At 40.8% G+C, this 22048-nt stretch overlaps 1 protein-coding gene across 6 annotated transcripts in view; it reads left to right on the top strand.

Moving 5' to 3' along the window:
- The window catches only part of ARHGAP12 (Rho GTPase activating protein 12), a 240938-nt gene that overhangs the window by 207651 nt on the left and 11239 nt on the right, over positions 1-22048 (top strand). For all 6 annotated transcript variants that reach the window (XM_033931485.1, XM_033931488.1, XM_033931487.1 and 3 more), the window contains 3 exons: positions 125-202; positions 5496-5630; positions 18786-18888. In XM_033931485.1, the coding sequence (XP_033787376.1) occupies positions 125-202; positions 5496-5630; positions 18786-18888 (316 nt within the window). The remainder of the gene's footprint in view (positions 1-124; positions 203-5495; positions 5631-18785; positions 18889-22048) is intronic.

Below are 22048 nucleotides of genomic sequence, written 5' to 3'. Positions count from 1 at the left end.
AAGTCTGTTTTAGCCCCTCCATTTAAAAATTAGCAATAGCAATATGAAGAAAGTTTAGTATTATCAATTGTAAGAGAGGAAAAAGTTGAACCTGAAATATGAAATGTTTGCCATCTCTTTATAGGGTTAGAAGTTGATGGTTTATACAGAGTAAGTGGCAACCTTGCAGTGATACAGAAGCTAAGATTTGCAGTTAATCATGGTATGTATGTTCAATAGAAATATTTATACACATGATTGGCATATTTGTCTAAACCAGTTTTCTTTGTCAGTTCTGCAGTATCCCTTAGCAAATCTGGTTGTCTGGATATCTATAATAAATATGCATAAGAAAGATTTGTAATCAGTGGTACCATTTATTTATAAATCTTTTAAACAGTGATCCCAGCATTGACCATTTAACTCTATTTTTTTTTTTAAATCTTTTTAACCAGTTCTTAATCCACAATAGGATACTGTCTCTTATCTCAGGCCTTTATAATTTCCTCAGGAGTAATTCATGAGGTACTTTGTCTAATGGCTTTTGAAAATCCATGGAGGTAGAGATGTGATGCTATTCTTCCTTGACATGTCAGCCATGGTGTGATCTGACACCACTCTCCTCCGTCTAAAGGACCTTAACATTTCCAGCCTGACACTTCATTGGTTTCACTCTTCATTGTCCACCACTCAGACAACGTCTTACTGCCACAGCCTTTAATATTAGGGGTACCTCAAGGGTCAGTCCTATCCTTTTTAATGTCTTTCTTGTCCCGCTAGCTCTCCTTAAGTCTCTTGACTTCGCTTTCTTCATCTATACAGATGATATCCAGCTTCTTTGCCCTCTTGATTCCGTTTCAACCTCAATCAGTACTTTATCCCAGGACAAGCAGACAGCATATGCTAACACATGGGTGACATCAATCACTGACAGAGCCCCGGTACGGACACTTTAAAAGTGCATTGCCACTTTAAGATTTGAGAAACTTCACAATAGCCCACACCGCGCATGCATGAGTGCCTTCGCGCTCGATGTAGGCGTGCAGTTTCTTAGTTTTGCGGAGCTGTGAGGACTGGCACAGGATGTAGAAGTAGAAGGGATGCTGGGAAAAAGCGATCACAATATGATACGCTTCAACCTGGAAATAGGGACGAAACTTCGGTCCAGAACGACGGCCACAGCCCTAAACTTTCGAAAAGAAAATTACGAAGGGATGAGACACATGGTGGGTAAGAAAATTATGAGGAGGATAAACACTATAAAGACGCTGGAGCAAGCTTGGTCTCTTTTTAAGGATACGGTCACTGAGGCGCAAAATCTATATATACCATGTATCAACAAGGGATCAAAGAGGAAAAAGAATAAAGAACCGGTGTGGCTCACTGTAGAGGTTAAGGAAGCGATCAAAGACAAAAAAAACCTCGTTTAAGGAATGGAAAAGATAAAAAACGGATAAAAACTGTAATAAGCACAAACAACATTAATGCAGGTGCCATAAGGTGGTAAAAGTGACAAAAAGAGACTACGAGGAAAAAATAGCCAAGGAGGCAAAAAACTTCAAGCTGTTCTTTTGCTATATTAAAGGGAAACGACCCGCGAAGGAAGCAGTGTGGGACCATTGTATAGCCAAAGAATAAAGGGAGCGCTAAAGGAGGACAAAGCAATCACCAATAGACTGAACACATTTTTTTCATCTGTATTTACCAAAGAGGATATACACAGCATACCGGAACCCATCAGGCTATATGCTAGAAGCAAAAACGGGAAACTGACAGGGTTTACGGTCGGTCTAGAAGAGGTATACAGGCAGATCGATAGACTTAAGAGCGATAAATCCCTGGGACTGGATTGCATCCATCCAAGAGTCATCAAGGAACTGAAAGGGACCATAGCTGAACTGCTTCAACTAATAGCCAATCTGTCAATCAAAACAGGAAAGATTCCGGAGGACTGGAAGGTGGCGAATGTTACACCGATCTTCAAAAAAGGTTCGAGGGGAGACCCCGGGGAACTACAGACCGGTGAGTCTGACCTCGGTACCGGGAAAGATGGTAGAGGTACTGATAAAGGACTGCATCATTGAACACCTTGACGGACACGGTCTGATGAGGACCAGCCAGCACAGTTTCAGCAAAGGCAGATCGTGTTTGACAAACTTGCTGCACTTCTTCGAGGGAATAAACAGGCAGATAGACAAGGGTGACCCAGTCGACATTGTATATCTGGACTTTCAGAAGACGTTCGACAAGGTTCCACATGAACGACTACTTCGGAAAATTGCGAGCCATGGAATCGAGGGAGAAATACTCACGTGGATTAAAAACTGGCTGGAGCATAGGCAACAGAGTGGGGGTAAATGGGCAATACTTGGACTGGAAGAGCATCGCCAGTGGGGTGCCGCAGGGCTCGGTACTTGGACCCGTACTCTTCAACATCTGTATAAACGATCTGGACATAGGTACGATGAGCGAGGTGATTAAATTTGCGGACAACACAAAGTTATTCAGAGTAATGAAGACGAAGGGGGATTGCGAAGATCTACAACGTGACATAATTAGGCTCGTGGAATGGGCATCGACATGGCAGATGAGGTTCAAAGTGGATAAGTTTAAAGTGATGCATGTTGGTAACAAAAATCTCAAGCACGTGTACAGGATGTCCGGGGCGGTACTTGGAGAGACCTCCCAGGAAAGAGACTTGGGAGTTCAGATCAACAAGTCGATGAAGCCGTCTACGCAATGTGTAGCGGCGGCGATAAGGGTGAACAGAATGCTAGGAATGATAAAGAAGGGGATCATGAACAGATCGGAGAAGGTTATCATGCCGTTGTACCAGGCCATGGTGTGCCCTCACCTGGAGTACTGCGTACAGTACTGGTCGCCGTACATGAAGAAGGTCCAGAGAAGAGCGACTAAGGGGTTGGAGGAGCTGCCGTACAGCGAAAGATTAAAGAAACTGGGCCTCTTCTCCCTCAAACATAGGAGATTGAGAGGAGACATGATCGAAACATTCAAGATACTGAAGGGGATAGACTTAGTAAAAAATGACAGATTATTCACCCTCTCCAAGGTAGGGAGAACGAGAGGGCACTCTTTAAAGTTCTTCTTCACCCAGAGAATGGTGGAAAACTGGAACGCTCTCCCGGAGGCAGTCATAGGGGAAAACATCCTCCAGGGATTCAAGACAAAGTTAGACAAGTTCCTACTCAACAAGGACATATGCTGGTAGGGCTAGTTTCAGTTAGGGCGCTGGTCTTTGACCAAAAGGGCCACCATGTGAGCGGACTGCTGGGCATGATGGACCACTGGTCTGACCCAGCAGCGGCATTTCTTATGTTCTTAAGAAGTCACGTTTCAACGGTCGTTGAAATTTTTTCTGCCTTCCCGCTCTCGTGTTTTATGACTTTGGCTTTTTTCTTTTCTTTTTTTTAGTTAATTAAAAATAGTAAAAAACAAAAACAAAACTTTGTTTTCCTTTTTTCGCCGTTGGGCAGGGCCTGTTCCTCCACCTCAGCCATCACATTCAATTTGGCTGAGGCGTTGCTGTGCTCGGGCTATTTCTATGACTGACCCTCACCGTTGGTGTCTCCAGTGATTGGGGCACGAGCACCATCCTGAAACTTGCACACACTGCTCTTTACAGAAAAGAACATGAAAAAATCGTCTTAATCAGTGACAGCTTTTCAGTGATGCCGTGGAAGGGGAGCCAACATCGTCACCAACCGCACTGACTAAGACGACACTGAAAACTTTGACACTGGCAGAACCACCGACGTTGACTCTGGTATCGCAGTATGCCATCTCTTTGGGTAAACCAGCTAAGAAGCCTTCCCCTTTCCGGGACACAGGTCAAAGCTGCATTGAGTCAAGTCATGCCGACCTTTAAGAAGTCCTGTAAGTGCACGGTCCTGATCTCGGTGAGTACCTCTACATCTGCTTCCTCATCACTGCACCGTGCCTTCGGTACCAGCGAAAAAACCTACACCCCCCGTACCAGTGCTAACCCTTAAGCAAAGAAATTAATGCCTTGCTTAGGGAAGAGCTCGGTGAGCATTTCCAAATGTTGATTCCAACACAGCTTCTTCCGGTGTAGACCCAGACTCTTCTGGTGCAGGTCCAGTCTGAGCATATCACGACACCAATCACTGGCACCATTGATGTACCATTGGCATGCCTAAGATGCCTCTAGATACGTCTAAAACCTGTTGCGATTATCGGCACTTGGACGACCTGTCTTTTAGGTCATCCAAGTGCCAATTTAGGCAGGTTTTTAGACCTATTTTCATTTTGATTATGTACCTCATAATATATAGTTTGTAGGTTGTTTCCATAGTTACTATGAAAGAATTTCAATTCAAGTTTTTACCCTAATGTGACACATACCCGGGATCTAGTACCTATATACATTTATTTGTAATCCCTAGGTCAGTGGAATTAGGTGAAAAGGTATGTTTTAATTGCTTTCCTAAAATTGAGGAGACCTTCAAGGGATCTGATCTACGGGAGTAGTCAATTCCAGTGACTCAGTATGAAGTGGGGGTAGGCACATTATTTGGCAGTTTCCAGTTGTAGGACACGGCTAGGGGGTATTTCAAAGCAAATTTCATCCTGTGAGAAGAGGGACCTGTTTGGCATATACGGAGAAAGTTTGGCTGTTACGTAGTCCGGTGCCATGTGCAAGGATTCGAACACTAGCATCAGGACTTGAAGACATAGTGTTTGGCCATAGGTAGCCAGTAAGCCGAATTTAGAGTCAAGGGCACAGAGGTTTTTTAGAAGTTTGATTACTGCGTTTTGTACACATTGGAGACGATGTACATTACCGTATTTGCTTTTAGACCGTTGAGTAGCGCATTGCAATAATCCATGTAGGAGAGTACTAAGGCATAGAGTAGCTGGGTGAAGTCAGATTCTGAGAAGTAGATCCTTATTTTTCAGAGTTGTCACAGGTAGTAGAAAGATGAGGATACCCCCAGAGTTATATGATTGGAAAGCGATAGGTTGCCATCAAGGAATATTCCTAAGCTTTGTACTTGGTCTTTTGGATAATACTCCTAACAATGTATCTTAGGATAGGGTTCTCAGTCACTGCATTTGTGCAATCAGAGTGACTGTTCAAAAAGAGAAAAGAACTTCCATTTAAATCTGAGTAGTCTTCCAAAATACCTTGAAATTATGGTTTATATACAATGAAGCAGTTTTGGTCTAAATTTTTTTAGTTTTCAAGGGTAAACCTGTGTTTTACCTGTGTAAATTATTTTGATTTTTGACCACCACATAATGATGTTATTGAAGTTTTAACCCCCCTCTCCAGTTTATTGCATATTCATTTTTATTCCCTGTTCAGAAAAAAATGGGATTTATATTAACACAAGTTTTCCTTGTTAAAAGCCTAACACTTAGGGATGTGACTAGGACCTTTAGTGTTCTTGTACTGCAGTAAAGGTAAGATGAAAATGAAGTATTTACTGGAATATGATATTTTATTTGCCACCATTGTTTTCTTTTCATTTCAGAAGAAAAACTGGACTTGAATGATAGTAAATGGGAAGATATACATGTAGTTACTGGGGCATTAAAGATGTTCTTCAGAGAACTGCCAGAGCCTCTCTTCACTTACAATCACTTCAATGATTTTGTCAATGCAATTAGTGAGTAAATGAGCCATTGCAATGAATGATGTTTTGTTTTTTAAATAAGATAGGATGCTATTTTTTTTTTTTAATAAGGTAGGATGCTGTTGTATAATATACTTTTATTTAGAGGCTAATTTTCATTCCTTATTAACCAAAGAATTGTAATCGCTATATTCGTCCACTTGGATATGTGGAAATAAGGGTCAACAACCTAGTTATAGGTGATACATTAAGTTATCTTTGGCAAGCTTTAGAGAGTTGTTCTCTCCATCAGGCCATTAGAGAAACAGTGACATTAGACACAGTGTAACTGCATTGTTTCTCCACTGACCTGATGAAGAAATGATAACTTTTGAAAGTTTGTTAAAGATACCTTTTTACTGGATAATTACCAAACAATACATTTTTATACTTACCTATAAATTCATGGTACAAAAATGTTTATTATATTTGTATACTTTTTAATCAAGGTATAATTATGTTTATAATATTTTCTAACAGATTTACACACGTGCATAAACTGTGATTATGTATAGACATTTTAAATGCTAGGATTTTACATCTGAACCCACAAGTTACTTGAAGAATGCTGTCAAATCATCTTTTGAACACTATCTCCTTCCCAGGTTGCTGTTCCTGAGCCCTCAGTTTTTTTTCTGCAAGCAAGTTGCTCAGAAGTATTTCTGCTCTGCGGTTTTATTATTTTTGGATATTTTTCTGTGTGTTTGATCACAGAATCATTGCACCCTATTCCCACTTGTTGAGATATCTGCTTGGGAGAAGACGCAAACTTGCACTGCAGAAGTCTGCTGCTGGCAGGATTAGCCCTTGGGGATACCTAGCTAGTCAGCCTGCTTTTGTGTTTTTGAGCTCAGGGGCCATACCCTGCGTAACTGCTCACATCCCTGATTTATGTTTGAGTGCAGATTGTTTGGCTCCTTTCCGGCCTGGCCGGGATTAAAGGTGGTCCAGCTACGTGACTCTCTCCCCCTTTGTGGCATGAGGTTTTAAATCAAAGATAGAAATCCTGAGAACAGGAATTTTATTAAAATCCAATGATTATTATGGATATAAACAATGAGGGGGGCGTGGCGTGGCTGCAGGACAGAATGGAAAAGATAGTCTCTGAGCTCCTACATGAAGTGCCCTTTATAGTGTACTTTCAGTATTTAAAACCTAACAAATTTTCGTTAACGCGTTTTTATTTCTTGCTGATTGAATGTCTTCTAGAAAACAGACAAAATTAGAAGTGGTATTTGCCGCAAAAAGAACAAAACATGATCCGACTACTCTTTCAAAGATTCCATTGCCTCAGGATGCCGGTGAACATTTTGAACAGCTAATGGCAGAACTTAGTTTAATAAAGGATATGTTACAAGAAAATCGGACTGAATTAAAGGCAGTTAAGATGGAAATGACTAATATGTCCTTACAGTTGCAGATCTGTAACACCCGATCTGAACAGTTGGAGAAGAAAGTACTGTATTGGAATCTGAGGAGCAGTTGAAGATCTGTAAAGTGATGCTCAAGACTGTTAACAGATTGGAGAAAGAAATTGAAGACTTGAATAATAGGAGCAGAAGGTGCAATGTTCAGCTACTGGGATTGCCAGAAAAGACAACGGGCACTAATTTAATTAAGTTCCTGGAAGAAAATATACCCAAGTTGCTTTCCCTCAACTTTCAGTTGCCATTTGAAATAGAGAGAGCTGACCATATTTCATCTAGAGCTGGGACTGCTTAGGATGGGCCAAGACCAGTAATTTTTTAATTACTCAGATTTTAACAGGCTTTTGCAATCCTTAATGCGGCCAAGCAAATGAAAACTATAAAATGGCAACAATCAAAACTTTTTTTATTTTTACTCGATTTTTCAAAAGTAACTGCTAATAAGAGGAAGCACTTTTTGGGACAGAGAGAACAACTTAAATAACTTGGAGCCAAATATGGATTATTTTATCCTGCTGTTATGAGGGTAACCCATAACAACAAAACCATACACTATGATGAGCCAGGAGTTTTGCAGGAATATATTGATCAGCATTTAGGAACAATGAATTAATTCGAATCTGAGGAAAAAGTTGAGTGGTTTCCTATTTCCTATTTGTGTTTTTTACATTCATTGAGTTTTGTGTTTTAATTTTTGCCCTTAAAGGGGGGGGGGGAACCTTGGATATTTCGTTAGAATGTGATTTGAATTAAATTCTTTATAGTTAAGGGTGAAGAAATAGAACATCAGAATGAGGCTTGGAACATCTAGAGTTGGTCTGGAATATATGACCTCACTTGACCCAGTACACCCCAAACTTACCAAGTCATTGCTAGAGCCTTCCCAGGACCCTGTTGCGATTTTCATCAGCTCTGGTTCTCCATTTGGCTGGAGTGGGTTTTGGGGGGTTTGGTGGTCTTCCTTCTCTTCAGGCTGGGGCCTGACCGGCTACACATGCATGAAACGGTGTGATGAGAATAGACACGTGGAGGGCTGGGATTGGCTGTACGTACCGCTGATCTGATGACAGATCTCGACGAGGACAAATGGAAAACTTAATCGTATCCTCCTATAAAATCTGCTCTGCTTTTAGTCAAAGAATGTATTTGAAGAGCGCAGGAGGCAAGGGTGATGCGAGCTGCAGAACAGGAGCTGGATGGAGGTCCCGGATATTCATCACTGAAATCAGGACATCTGCATGTCCTTTTGGTGCACTTAAGAGTCTTTTAGTGCCGGGGAGAAGCACATAGGGTCTCGTTGTGCAAGAGACCTGCAGCTGAGCCTAGGTGTGTCCTTGTTTGCACCTCGTTGCGAGTCCCTCAACGTACTTCAGAGTGTGGCTTGGGCCCCCCGTAAATGCCATCTCCCTAAGATGGAAAGAGACCCTGGCAGTCCTTATGTCAAGGAAGGAGCCCCTGGAAAGTTCCCTACTTTTTCCTGGGCCTAAGCAGTTGACTGATTTTTTTATTTTATGTTTTTCAGGGGTTGAATGAATTGACATGATTGTGTTCATATTTTAAAGGAAGTGGGTCATTGGGAGATATATTGTTGCTTAATGATAAAGGTTTATTGAATTTACTTTCTAACTTAATGATAGGATTTCTGTTTATTTATTCTATTTTCAAGGGGGAAACATTATTGATGACTGCGCTATGTTAGATTTTATTTATTCATAAAGATAGATATTATTGATGACTGCGCTATGTTAGATTTTATTTATTCATAAAGATAGATATTATTGATGACTGCGCTATGTTAGATTTTATTTATTCATAAAGATAGATATTATTGATGACTGCGCTATGTTAGATTTTATTTATTCATAAAGATAGATATAATTGATATAAAGATGTTATTAGAAAATTATTATTTATTACTCTAGATTGTTCAAGTGATCAACTGGAGGCAGTATTTATAATGAATTTTATAAATTAAATGATTTGACATGTGTTCATTTATATTTTAAGGGGGTTTCATGTTGCACAAATATTGAAATAAGGTTAATATTTTTAGGGTTACTTAGAATACATTATTTGTTTTAAATAAATTTAAAACGGATTTGGGGTATTTACATAGCTTTAATTTACTTATTGCATATATGATATATTGAATTTATAACTTAATTGAGTATTAATAGCTGGGGTGGGGGAATATGGGTAAATGATAGTTCTTTTATTATTCTACTGGGATATTATGGGAATGAACTAAGTTAATGTATTAACAGGAAGTTCTAAAATTAAGATAAAATGATACTCTAGAATTGATTTAGTTAATCTTATTTATGCTATGATTTATACTTGGGAAGGTCAGGGGATGTAATCATTATGAAATGTAGGTTGGGTTGGAATGGGTATTAGGACACTTGGGAGGACTTGGAGGCTGTTAATCCAATTCTTACATCCAAGTTTTCATATTATTTTAAGGGTGAGAAATGGGTTTTTTTAGACTGGGGTCATGGATGTGTATGAAATTATTACATGTGTATCTAGTTAAATGGAATTTAAAGGTATATTTATCAATATGTTTTAATCAAGTAAAATGCCCTAAAAGTTATATTCTTTAATGTTAATGGGCTTAACCATCCTATTAAAAGAAAAAAAAATTGTCAATTTTTTTAAAGCAACAGGAGGCAGATGTTTGTTTTTTTTACAAGAAACACACTTATCACACATTGAGGCCTCCAAGCTAGTCGGGGTGGGGGTTAAATACTGTTTTTGTGCTCCTGCGGTGGCAAAAAAAAGCTGGCGTGGCTATCCTGGTCAATAAAAGATGTTCTGCTGCATTTGGTAATGTACAAGCTGATCCAATAGGGAGATGGCTTCATGTGGATATGACTTCAGGTAACGATGCCCTGACACTTTTTAATGTTTACGCTCCTAATTCAAATCAGGCCGAATTCTTTAAAAAACTCCAACAAATAATTCTGTCATTGGCTACATCTAATTTAATTGTAGCCGGAGATTTCAATGCTGTCATGGATCCTCTATTAGATAAACAACCTAGTAAGCAACTGACATCACTAGGTCTAGACAAGTGGTTCCTAACCCAGTCCTGGAGGGACCACCAGGCCAATCGGGTTTTCAAGCTAGCCCTAATGAATATGCATGACATAGATTTGCATATAATGGATGTGGCATGCATGCAAATCTGCTCCATGTACCTCTCATGCTCTTTTGAAACCTAAATATAATGAGTTTTCCTCACAATTGGCTAGGAAAGATTTGTTTTCTCAACAAGCTCTATATTATGGAAACTATTAAAGCGGGAAGATTATTGGCTAATTATCTCAAAGCTAAAAAAAGAAAAGTAAAGATTGTGGCTATTAAAGATGAGAGAGGTAAAACATTCTCAAATTGGAAATATTTTAAAACAATTCTTAGGGCTCCTTTTACAAAGGTGTGCTAGCATTTTTAGCGCATGCACCGGATTAGCACACGCGCGCTATAGCACGTGCTAGCCAAAAAACTACTGCCTGCAGCTAGCGTGCAAGGCATTTTAGCGCACGCTATTCCGCACATTAAGACCCTAACACAACTTTGTAAAAGGAGCCCTTAGATTATTACAAAGCTTTGTATTCTTCTGAGCTTTGTTCAAATAAAGAATTTGAGGGATTAGAATTTTTAAAGTTAATTCAAGGGCCAAAAATTCCTGAGCATATAAAAGGAAATCTTTAAGCGCCTATATCACTGAAGGAAATCCAGGCAGCGTTGAAATCCCTCAGAGCTGGATCCACTCCGGGAAGTGATGGATTCACCGTGGAGTTTTTCAAATCATTTTAAATTACACTTTTACCCCATCTTCTAAATTTATATCAATCTCAACTAACTAAAGGTTGTATTTCAGGTACTATGGCAGAATCTTTAACTATTGTTTTGCTGAAGCCAAATAGAGATCCCACGTTGGTTTCAAATTAAAGGCCTATTTCTTTAATTAACGTGGATGGAAAACTCCTGGCTAAGCTATTGGCTCTAAGATTAGCCAAGGCTGTCCCTTATATGATCGGTATGTACTAAACTGGTTTCGTTGCTCAAAGACATTCTTCAAATAATACTAGATTGGCATTTCATATGCTAAGTTTATTATAAAAAAAAAAATGAATGATCCAGCTTTCTCTGTCTCTTTGGATGCAGAGATGGCCTTTGATCGTGTGGAATGAATTTTCATGGATCAAGCGATGAATTGGTTTGGTATAGGATCCGGATTTATTCAAATGATTCAAGCCTTGTATAGTTCCCCTTCTGCCAGGCTATATATTAATGAATCATTTTCTGAATGTTTTTGTCTGGGGAGAGGACTTAGACAAGGATGTCCTTATCTCCATTGCTTTTTGATATTGTTCTGGAACCCTTGCTGTTGACTATACAGCAGGCAAAGAAGATACAGGGGATTCCTTATGCAGGTTGGGAATATAAGATCTCTGCTTATGCAGATTATTTCTTGCTTTGTTTGAAGAATCCTGAATCTACCATTCCGCATTTACTGGAATTGATTGATAGATTTGGAAAATGTTCTGGGTACAAAATAAATTGGAGCAAATTGGAGGTTCTTCCATTAAATGTGCATTGTGTAAGAGGACTATTTGATCCATTCCCATTCCTTTGGAAGGAAGAGGGTATAAAATACTTAGGTATCATGATTCAAAAAACTTTGGAAGACACAGTGACAGTAAATGAAAAATCTTTATTGCTGAAAGTCAAAGAAATGTGTGAGCATTGGAACCCATTACATCTTTCTTGGTGGGGGAGAGTCCAAACTATAAAAATGATGATTTTGCCTATAGTTTGTTACCAAATGAGTATGTTGCTGGGGTTTTTTCAAGGGTCCTTTTACAAAAAATTGAATGGAATTCTCACTAAATTTATTTAGCTGGGTAAAACTGCTAGAATAGTTTTAGTATCTTTGCAAAAACCAATTGTGGTGGGTGGGGTAAATTTCCCAAATTTTTATAGATATCATCAAGCATTTATTCTACGTCAGGGGATGTATTGGATCCTTCCTGAAGTCTTGGAGCGTCTTCCGGATTGGCTGATCATAGAAAGAAAGCTTATCTCACCAGTATAATTGAGTCACATCTTGAGTATGTATAAAGATCTTGAGTGTGTATAAAGATAACATTCTTTGTACCACATGGAAAACGTTATGGTTCATTAACAATCTAATACCTATACCAGTGTAACATCCCACGTGTTAGTCCTTATGGTTGAACTCCAAGATTCAAATTGGCGAGTCTAAGATCCTCTGGAAACATTGGCTGCAGGCATACGTACGTTAGATGATGTGTTATCAAATGGGGAAAATGCTTGATTTTTCACAACTGCAACATTCATTCGGAATTAGAAAGTCTCAAGCATATAAGTGGTTGCAGTTGAAGCAGGCCATTCAGAAAGGGTTCCCTGATTGGCAAAAATTAAATAATCAGCATATCTTACTGAGCCTGTTTCCTGACTGATTTCCTAGGGCATCAGGCCGCCAAGTGGTATAAATTAATTTCGGAATATTTGAATAAGAAACCAAAAATGAGCCTAAAGGATATTTGTAGCATTGAGGTAAAGCAGGAGATTTCTTCTGCTCAATGGCCATGGATTTGGTCTTGGAGGATGAGATGTACAGCATCAGCATCTATGAGACAAACCTGTTTTTTTCTGATATTTAGGGTTTTTTGGACCCCTGTTCATTTGCAAAAATTAGATAGTTCCAAGTCTAATAGATGCTGGCATTGTCATCTTGAAATAGGGACACTGGATCACCTGTTGTACTATTGCCCCTTAATTCTTAGATTTTGGAAATCGATATGGATTACAATTATGTCATATGATATTCTATTTGAAACTTTATTATTAATAATAATAATAACAGCTTATATACCGCAATACCGTGAAGTTCTATGCGGTTTACAAAGATTAAGCAAAGGTACAAATTGATTGACTTTAAGAGGGGAGGAAGAAAGAGGGTTAATAGGACAGGAAATCCATTTTTGAGGAGAGAGTGATCAATAGAACAAGTTAATCGCTATAGAGGGGAGAGAGAAGAGAGGATCAGTTGTCTAGATACTTTAGGAACAGGTATGTTTTCAGACGTTTCCTAAATTCCTCATAAGTAGTGGGCGAAAGAAATTGTTCTAGGTCTTTACCCCATGATGCTGCTTGGTGCGAGAGAAGATGTTCATGGTGTTTTTTCAGTTTACAACCTCTCACTGGGGGGGAAACAAAGTTGGAATGTGAGCTTCTCTTGTGTCTGTTGGCTGAGAAGACGAAAAGGTCAGTTATATATTTAGGGGCAAGTCCGTGTAGTGCTTTGAAGCAGGCAAATTTAAACTTTACGCGCGTCTCCATTGGCAGCCAATGCAGCTGCCGGTAGTAGGGTGTCACGTGGTCAAACTTCCTCAGCCCAAAGATCAGTTTGACCGCTGCATTTTGCATCAATTGTAAACGCTGCATGTTCTTTTGGGAAATTGCTAAATAGGCGATGTTACAGTAGTCAAGTAGACTCAGTACGAGGGATTGGACTAGGGTTCTGAGTGCCGCTGTATCGAAATAAGCTTTAATGGATCTGAGTTTCCAGAGAGTGAAAAATACCTTTCTGATCAAGGAGTCCACCTGGTCTCTCATGGTTAAGCACTGATCCAAAGTTACACCTAGTATCTTTATGGTAGGTTGGATAGGGTAATTAAGATTATTGATACATAGTGGTGATTTGGTGTCAAGCGGATGTGGCGAATCAACGAAGAAAGTTGTCTTTTCTGAATTAAGTTTGAGCCTAAAGGTTGTCATCCAGTGCTCCATCACGTTTATTAAAACATAAATCTCCAATTTCTGTAGCTAAGAACAGATTACTCCTTGTTATGACTGGGATTTCTATACAGATGATCACAAAAAATTGGAAGACTTGTAATAGACTGAATCGCATCTTCTGGTGGGAGTCCCTGTATTTATTCTAACAATATGAATGTATGAATTCGGAAATAACGGGTAATTGTAAAAAATTTAAGGAGATTTGAAGCCCTTTAACAATTCACTAGTACAAGCCTTCCATTTTTGTAGAGGTTTTTTTTTACACACATCTGGGATGGGTGGAGAAGAGGGGGGGAAAGATATTTCTATTATTATTTGTTAGTTATAAGTGCTGTTTATTGTAACATCTGTTGTATATTTTATTGCACTTTGTGTATGTTTTGAAATGAATAAAGAATTTAAAAAAGAAAAATAAAATGGATATAAACAACAATTTATTATTTCTATAAAGCTACCAGGCGCATGCAGCACAGTCCCTGCTCAGAAGAGCTTACAATCTAATTATGACAGACACACAGAGGGGACTAAAAGGTGATAGGGGACTATTAAGAGGCATGACAGACAGATATGTTGGTTGGGTCAGTGTTTAAACGCAGCTTCAAATACGTGGTGGTATTCAAAGCCAGACTAAAAGCCCAGAGATGGAGCCTGATGTAGTAAGCAAGGCAGGTTGTTCAAAGCATATGGTGCAGCAAGATAGAAGGAAAGGAAACGGGGACTTGTATACCACCTTATTGTGGCTTTGGCATTCAAAGCTGACATTCATAGTGATGGGTGCTAGAGGATTAAGTGACTTGCCCAGGGTCGCAAGGAGCAGCACTGGGATTTGATCTCACAACCTCTGGGTGCAGAGGCAACAGCACTACCAGTGAGCCACACCTTCCGGGAGTTGGTGGTAGAGGAGAAGGGTACAGAGAAGAGGGACTTGTTTGATTAGGAGGAGCTCCCGGAGGGGAGTATAGGGAGTAATGAGAGGAGAGATACTGAGGAGGAGCTTCAGAGGGAGTACACTTGAAAGTCAATAAGAGGAGTTTGAATCATACTCGGAGACAGACTGGGAGCCAGTGAAGCGAGTGGGCAGAGAAAGGGCTCTTGTACATGTTTTCGCTGTGGCCTATGCTAGGGTGAGTCATCCAGAGTTGGTTGTCTTTGTGGTGACTTGTTTACCTCCAGAGGGGTGAAGGTCCAAGTGGATCTTCTCACTCAGGAACTGGTCCCTATCAAGAATCTGGAACACTTAGAGCTTACAGCATGGTTCTTGAGCAGGCAGCCCTGATGAGTAAGGGTTACTCAGACGTGATCATTTCAACTCTGCTTGGAGCTAAGAAGATGTCAATGGTAGCAGCTTGGAAGTCCTGGAAGCGCAGATTTCAGTAGTCCTAGACTTTTTGCAAGAGGGACTTCAGAAGAGTTTTTTCTGTTGGATTGCTGAGGGTGCAGATAGGCCTGTCCTGTTTCCAAGCTCGGGAGGAGTTTTTGTCTCCCAGTTCATTAAAGGGGCTCTTCAGTTGCGCCCTCCAGTGCGTCTCCCTTTCCCTTTCTGGAATCTTAAAACCATATTACAAGGTCTCAATAGCCCTTAAGGGAAGTCCTTAAGGAAATACAAGCCCTCAAGGGAAGCTTCCCTTCTGGATCTTACAATCAAGAGAGTGGCAATTATGGCGGTGAGACGAGCTTCTGAGTTACAAGATCTGTCCTGCAGGGAACCATTCCTTAAGTTTACAGAAGCAGGGATCTCCTTATGCACAGTTTGTCCTTCTTACTGAAAATAATCTTAGCCTTCCACATCAATCAGGAAGTCTGTTTGCCCACTTTTCACCCTTTGGGGTCTAAGAAAAAGGATAAAGTGTTGCATTTGCTGGATGTCAAGCAAGTGCCCCTCCAGTACCTCGAAGTTACCAATGATTTTGCATATCATTTTACCTTTTTGCTCTGGCCAATCATGCCAAGAAAGGGATACCGGTGTCTAAAGCCTTGATTTCCAGATGGATTAAAATGGACATTTCCTCTGCTTATGTGGGCTGCGGTAAGCAGCCACCAATCACATTGAAAGTGCTCTCCATGAGAGGAGTCGCTACCCCCTGGGCAGAGATTCAGGCGGTTTCGGCAGAGGAAATCTGTAGAACAGTTACTTGGTCTACCCCTCATACCTTTACCAGGTTCTATAGGGTGAAGGTAGTAGCCAGGAAGGATGCCACTTGGGTCCTCCTTTTGAAGGCAGGCTCAGTGAGCCCGCCCTAGTCTTTGGGGGCTACTTTAGTGGTCCTGAACACTAGGGATGTACCAGACACATTGCACTAGAAGAAGGATTAAGCTCTTACCTTGATAATCTTTCTTGTAGGTGTGTCTAGTGATCACAAAGCCTTACCTTGGCAGTGGGCTTCACCCGCCTTAATATCAGTCCAAATTTGGAGAATTCTCTGTCTCTCATATGAACTGAGAGGATAAGAAAAAGGAAAACGCTCAAGAACGTAAAACCTGGCTTAAGTCTCTGATAGCAGGACATGGGAGTAGCTATGAGCTCTATGTAAGATTAGTGCTGGTTGCACACAGTTTTGGTATCTGTTTTGATTAGTTACTTGAATGTTAATGGATATGTTTGTTAGAGCAGAACAGAATTATAGTGTCGGGGATTTTTCCCCATTTCTCTCCTTCCGTTTATGTCATTAGTGCTACTTGATTGCTTTTATACAAACTGAGGGGGAAGGAGGCAGAGTTCAAAAGATGATTGTCAGCATTCTACAAGCAACTTGCAGGTTCAGATGCAAAACCCTAGTGTTCAGGGACACTAGACACATCTATAAGAAAGATTATTGAGGTAAGAACCTAATCTTTCTTTGCCATTCAGCTTGCAGTTAAAACATTAATTCCTCTTGTTTCAATTTTTTTATTCTGTTATGGAGTAGGTTAGTGCTTAGACCAACATGCTAAGAATCAGGGAGGCAAGGGTTCAAATCCTGTTTCTCTAGCATATGATTGTCATCAGTAAAATGGTATATAAAACTTTTAAATAAATAAAATCTTCATTTTATTGTCTCAGGTACAAAGTTAGGAAAATATGTGCTATATCTGTGTGACATGGCTAGAGCTAGAAAAGGCATGAGATAAATACACTATACCATATATACTTGAATATAAGATGATCCGAATATAAGTCGAGGTACCCTTTTTCCTCCCAAAAAGGTGGAAAAAATGTTGAGCCGGGGGGGGAGGAGTTAATATTCATATGCCCTGCCAGGCTCTGCACCCAGTCTCTCTCATAACCTGCCTTGTACCTTGTCCCTTCTCTCTCCCGATGTCCTGCAGGCCTCCACCAATCCTGTCATATGACCTAGTGGTGGTCCAGTGGTTGACAGAAACAGGGCGGATCCCTCTCGTCTCTTGCCCAGCTGACTCTGACAATTTTTTTATCTTCTTCCTGCCTCCTCATATGTACCTTTTTGAATCCCTGGTGGTCCAGCAGTTTACCGGGCTAGATCGAGCTTTCTGCGCTGAGCCCCTCACTGAATGTCTGTATCGAGTTCTTGCGGCCCTGCAATATACCGGGCAGGGGCGAGCTTTTTGTGCGCCTGTCCAGTCCTGAGCCACTCCCTGAATGGCTGCCACCAGTTCTCATGAGTGCCACGAGAACTGGTGGCAGCCATTCAGCAAGCAGCTCAGTGCCGGGCAGGAGTGCAAAAAGATCACTCCTGCCCAGTACTCCGCTGGACCACAAGAACACGCAGCAGCTATTCAGACAGGCTCAGTGTGGGGCAGGAGCACAGAAAGCTCACTCCTGCCCAGTATACTGCTGGACCACCAGAGATTCAAAAAGGTACGTGAGGGATTCCTTCTTCCCGGCCCATCAGGTCTTAACGGCATGGCAGCGGAAGCCTGCAACAAGCCTGGGAGGGGGGCAGGTGGTATACAGGGGGGGTGTATATACACAGTGTTCCCCCACGAGTTCACGAATTGCGGATGCACTGATTCACGGTATTCTCCGACTGCCTCTTCCTGTATGAAATTCAGGCTACACCAATCAGGAGCTGCGTGTCAAAGCAGCTCCTAATTGGTGTATCTTGACTTTAGTAACAGAAAGAGATGGTCGGAGCATACTGCGAATGATTTTGCACCTTCCGGCGCCCCAGCTGTATTTTAACCTTATTCAGGGTTTTTCAAAATTTCGGGAGAGTACTGTGTGTGTGTATGTATATACATATATATATATATATATACATACAGTGTGTGTGCATATATTTGTATTATGTATGTATGTATGTATATATATATATATATATATATATATATATATATATATATATATATATATATGTGCTATAATGTGTGTGTGTGTATATATATATATATATATATATATATATATATATATATATATATATATGTGCTATAATGTGTGTGTGTGTATATATATATATATATATATATATATATATATATACACACACATTATAACACATTATAAATACACTTGTTTCTGAAATCTTCTCCTACTTAACTACTTCCACCATTATGAATCTGAGTAAATGAAAGCACTAGTGTGCTGATCTTTATATAAACTGCATGCCAGTTTCACATGAATATAACTTATATAAATTGGCATCAGAAAAAATTAACACAAGGTATGCCCATAATAAATAGCTATATCTTTTTTTTAATTAAAAAAATAAAATACAGTATTTATAATAAAGAAGCATTAACAAAATTAAGAAATAGCTTTATATTTTAAAGAATCTAGCCATTTAGCTGCTTGAATAAATTTTCTGCAGCAAGCTCATTCGGCCACAGGATGGTGCTGTTTATTGTCAAATAGAATATGACTACTTTTGACACAACTATTTCTGCAGTTCTGTAATTTCTAATTGGTTTCATGGTATATTATTTTTTGTTTCAGAGCAAGAACCAAGGCAGCGTGTTCAGGCTGTCAAAGATTTAATTAAACAGTTGCCAAAGCCAAACCAGGAAACCATGCAGATACTTTTCAGACACCTCAAGAAGTAAGTAGCATGTTTTGATAGTGTGGTTATAATGTTAGGTTTCTGAAGCAAAAGTTATTAAAATTGAAATCTAGTTAACAGGAAGGCAGTGTTTTCTTTGTTTCGTTTTCTTGGATTTTGTGGTTGAACAGAACAATAGAATATTTTGCACAGAACTCAGAGCTGGCTGGCTGAACATAAGTTTGTTGTTTTGATTGGCGCAAATCTGTGTCATACTTTGAGATTTCTATACAAGGCTTTTAACCTTACTACTTCCCATCATAAAATATGTACAGCCCTCATCTTTCACATATCCTTCTAGCTCACACCTAATCCTTTCATCCTCCACCAGTTTGGTTTTGCAGTGTTAACAGATACAGTAAAAATTCCAATTAATATACACTTTTGGAATGCAAAATGCTTATTGTCAGGTACAACCAAACACAAATATATTTTGTATGTAATTCATATGTATAAGGTACATATTTACTGTATATATGTAGACATAAGCCTATTTTCCAGTGCAATAAATGAGACATTCTAGACCAGTGGTGTCCAACCTGCGGCCCCGTGAAGTATTTTGTGCGGTCCTGGTCGAGAGCGATGCAGTGTTTTCCTCTGCTGCCCCCGGGTGTTTACCGTCTCACTGGCTCCCTCCTGTGTCTTGCAGCGTTTGCACATTTGTGCGGCCCCAGAAACATTTTTTTCGGCCAGTTCAGCCCAGTGAAGCCAAAAGGTTAGACACCCCTGTTCTAGACCATAGGGCTATTTCCCCTTTCTTGCAGGAGCTGCAGAAGAAATCCATTCCAGGTTTTTCATTCTGCCTCCTGTATACTTCACAAGCTAGTTTAGTGCCCTCTAACAGTCTTTTCTTCTGCAATCATGACTGCAACTGTGTGGATTCTGCTCTCCCCATTTTATTGTTTTAATTCAACTTAGTTTCGTCCCTTTTGTGGGCATTTTTGCATTTGAAATGGATTTGAAGCTCTGCCTGCTTGATAATTCACAGACTCTCATCTGTAGCGCACAGACTGATCCCTTCGGGGTACCTGTTAGCTGCTCTGCTTAGTCTTCCTTGGAGCTCAGGGCTGTCTGTGACCTAGTCTCACTACCTGTTAATCGATGGGTCAAGCACAGACTGTGTAGCACACTTAGGGGGCTCAACAGTGCTGGCTGTGTTTTTGTGCCTCCGCCCATCCAGGTGCACATCTGGTGGTCCACAGGGGTGGAGGCATAGTCAGACAGTGGAATCTTGCAGCCCGAAGATCAGCTTGGAGGATGCATTTCCAGTAGTGTGGCAGTGAGTTCTAAACTGGCCATTGAAAAGGCTGGAAGCAGGTACAGCAACTGTGTCTCTGGTATCTATGAGTACAGAGGAGCTGACAGGCTCCAACGACGATTTTTAAAAGTGAATTTGAAGGGGTTTTGAAGGTGTCTTATAGGGTGTTCCTCTGTGATCCCCTACCTGAAATATGCTATTTTTGTAATTTTTTAATTTCAGGAAGTGTGTTTGTTAGTGCGTTTTTGGCGCAAATTTGGGTCCGGTGGCCATCTTTAATTTTTAACAATCTTTTTTCCAACATTTCCCTGCTTCTTTAAAATTCAAAATTTTTCCAGGAAAACTGCTGTAATGGAATCCAAATTTGTGGAAAATTACTGCCTTTAGAGAGTTTTCTTGTGCCACGTGGCGCAGTCGGTGAGGACGGTAAGTACTGGTTCAGCCTCCCCTTCACAGAAGCAGGTGATTACACACTCAGCTAGCCCATTGGGGTGGCTACATTTGTTTTTGGGGCTTCGTTCTGTGGCTTCGTCTATCCGATGCAAGACGGACCCTCCGCAGCCTAACAAGCGCAAGTCAGAGCCATCTAAGGGTGATTCTATGCCCCAGGGTCCAGTTACCTTCTCAGAATTCATGAGATTTTGATGGTCTGAATTTTAATCCAGGGATCCGGCTGCTAGGTGCTCTTCTGTTCCCCCTGCTAAGCATCTCAGCGGATGAGTGTCCTTGGGGGGGTCTCTGCACCTCTGCCTGTGCTGTCTGTTCCTTCCTCCCAGACTATTTCAGGGGTTCCAGTGGCTGATCCGGACCTCCCTGATCCTTAATTGGACAGTGTTGCACTTCCCGGATTTGGGAATTCAGATTTGGGTGCTGGATCCTCAGATCCCTTTGGGGCTTCGGATCCTGGAGATGATTCGACTGTCAGGCATTTGTTTAAGTTTGAGGCACTACTGGATCTAATTGCTGCATCTTTACAGGAGTTGAGCATGGATACTTAGCCCACTCCTTTCATATCTTTAACTTCTTCTCCCTGGCTGTGCAGCTTTTGTTCACAATCTGCGACTTTTCCTGGCATCTGGATACGAGTTCATGGTTCTGGAGCAGTTGGACTCTCAGGAGGGTCCTTTACAGAACGCTCGGGCTATGTCCAGCTTGCATCTGAGGGCACAGGAATGTCGGCAGCTTTTGTGGCAGCCCAAGGGAGATTCCTTGATGGCTCAGGTGACCCGGTGCACCTCTCTCCCTAGTGACGGGACAGTTGTGTTGAAAGCTGTGCAAGACAGCCGGGTGGATATGGTTATCCAGAAAGCTTTGAACCAGCTAATTTAGGCATTGGAGCTACAGTGACTATGTCCTTTGTGGCACGCGTCTGTCTAGCTCAGCTACGAATACCTTTTCCTTGGCTTTTGTTGGCTAGGATGGACTACATGGTGGATGGCTTCTATGACCTTTTGAAGGTGCTGGCAAAGGTGTCAGTGTATTCTATTTCGGCCCGCCAAATGCTTTGGGTTTGGCAGTGGGCTGGTGATTCCACCTCCAAGGCAATTCTGGCGCGGCTACCTTTTCAGGGGCAGTTGTTGTTTGGCAAGGGTCTGGTTGACCTCATGAATTCGGTAATGGACCATCACCCGAAGACCTTGCCGGATAAAGCACTGTCCAAAGATGCTGTGCACGCTCCTTTGCATGGCTTCTGATGAAATTTTGTTACTGACTTAATTGAGAGAAGCAATGAGATGGCGTGATAGCAGTCAGGAGCAGGAGCTCATCTTAATTTGCTATTCCTCAGGCTGAGCGTTTGTTTGCCAGCGATTTTCTTTTCCCTTTTGGGAGAGTGCAATATGCCCCATACTAAACGCAAGGGGACTGTCCGGCCAGACCTTCCTACAGCTGGGCAGTTCTCGA

Source organism: Geotrypetes seraphini, chromosome 2 (assembly GCF_902459505.1).
Source record: "Geotrypetes seraphini chromosome 2, aGeoSer1.1, whole genome shotgun sequence".
In the NCBI taxonomy this organism is placed as follows: domain Eukaryota; kingdom Metazoa; phylum Chordata; class Amphibia; order Gymnophiona; family Dermophiidae; genus Geotrypetes; species Geotrypetes seraphini.
The sequence above is the reverse complement of the archived record's forward strand: the minus strand, read 5'-3'. Positions and strand labels throughout refer to the sequence as shown.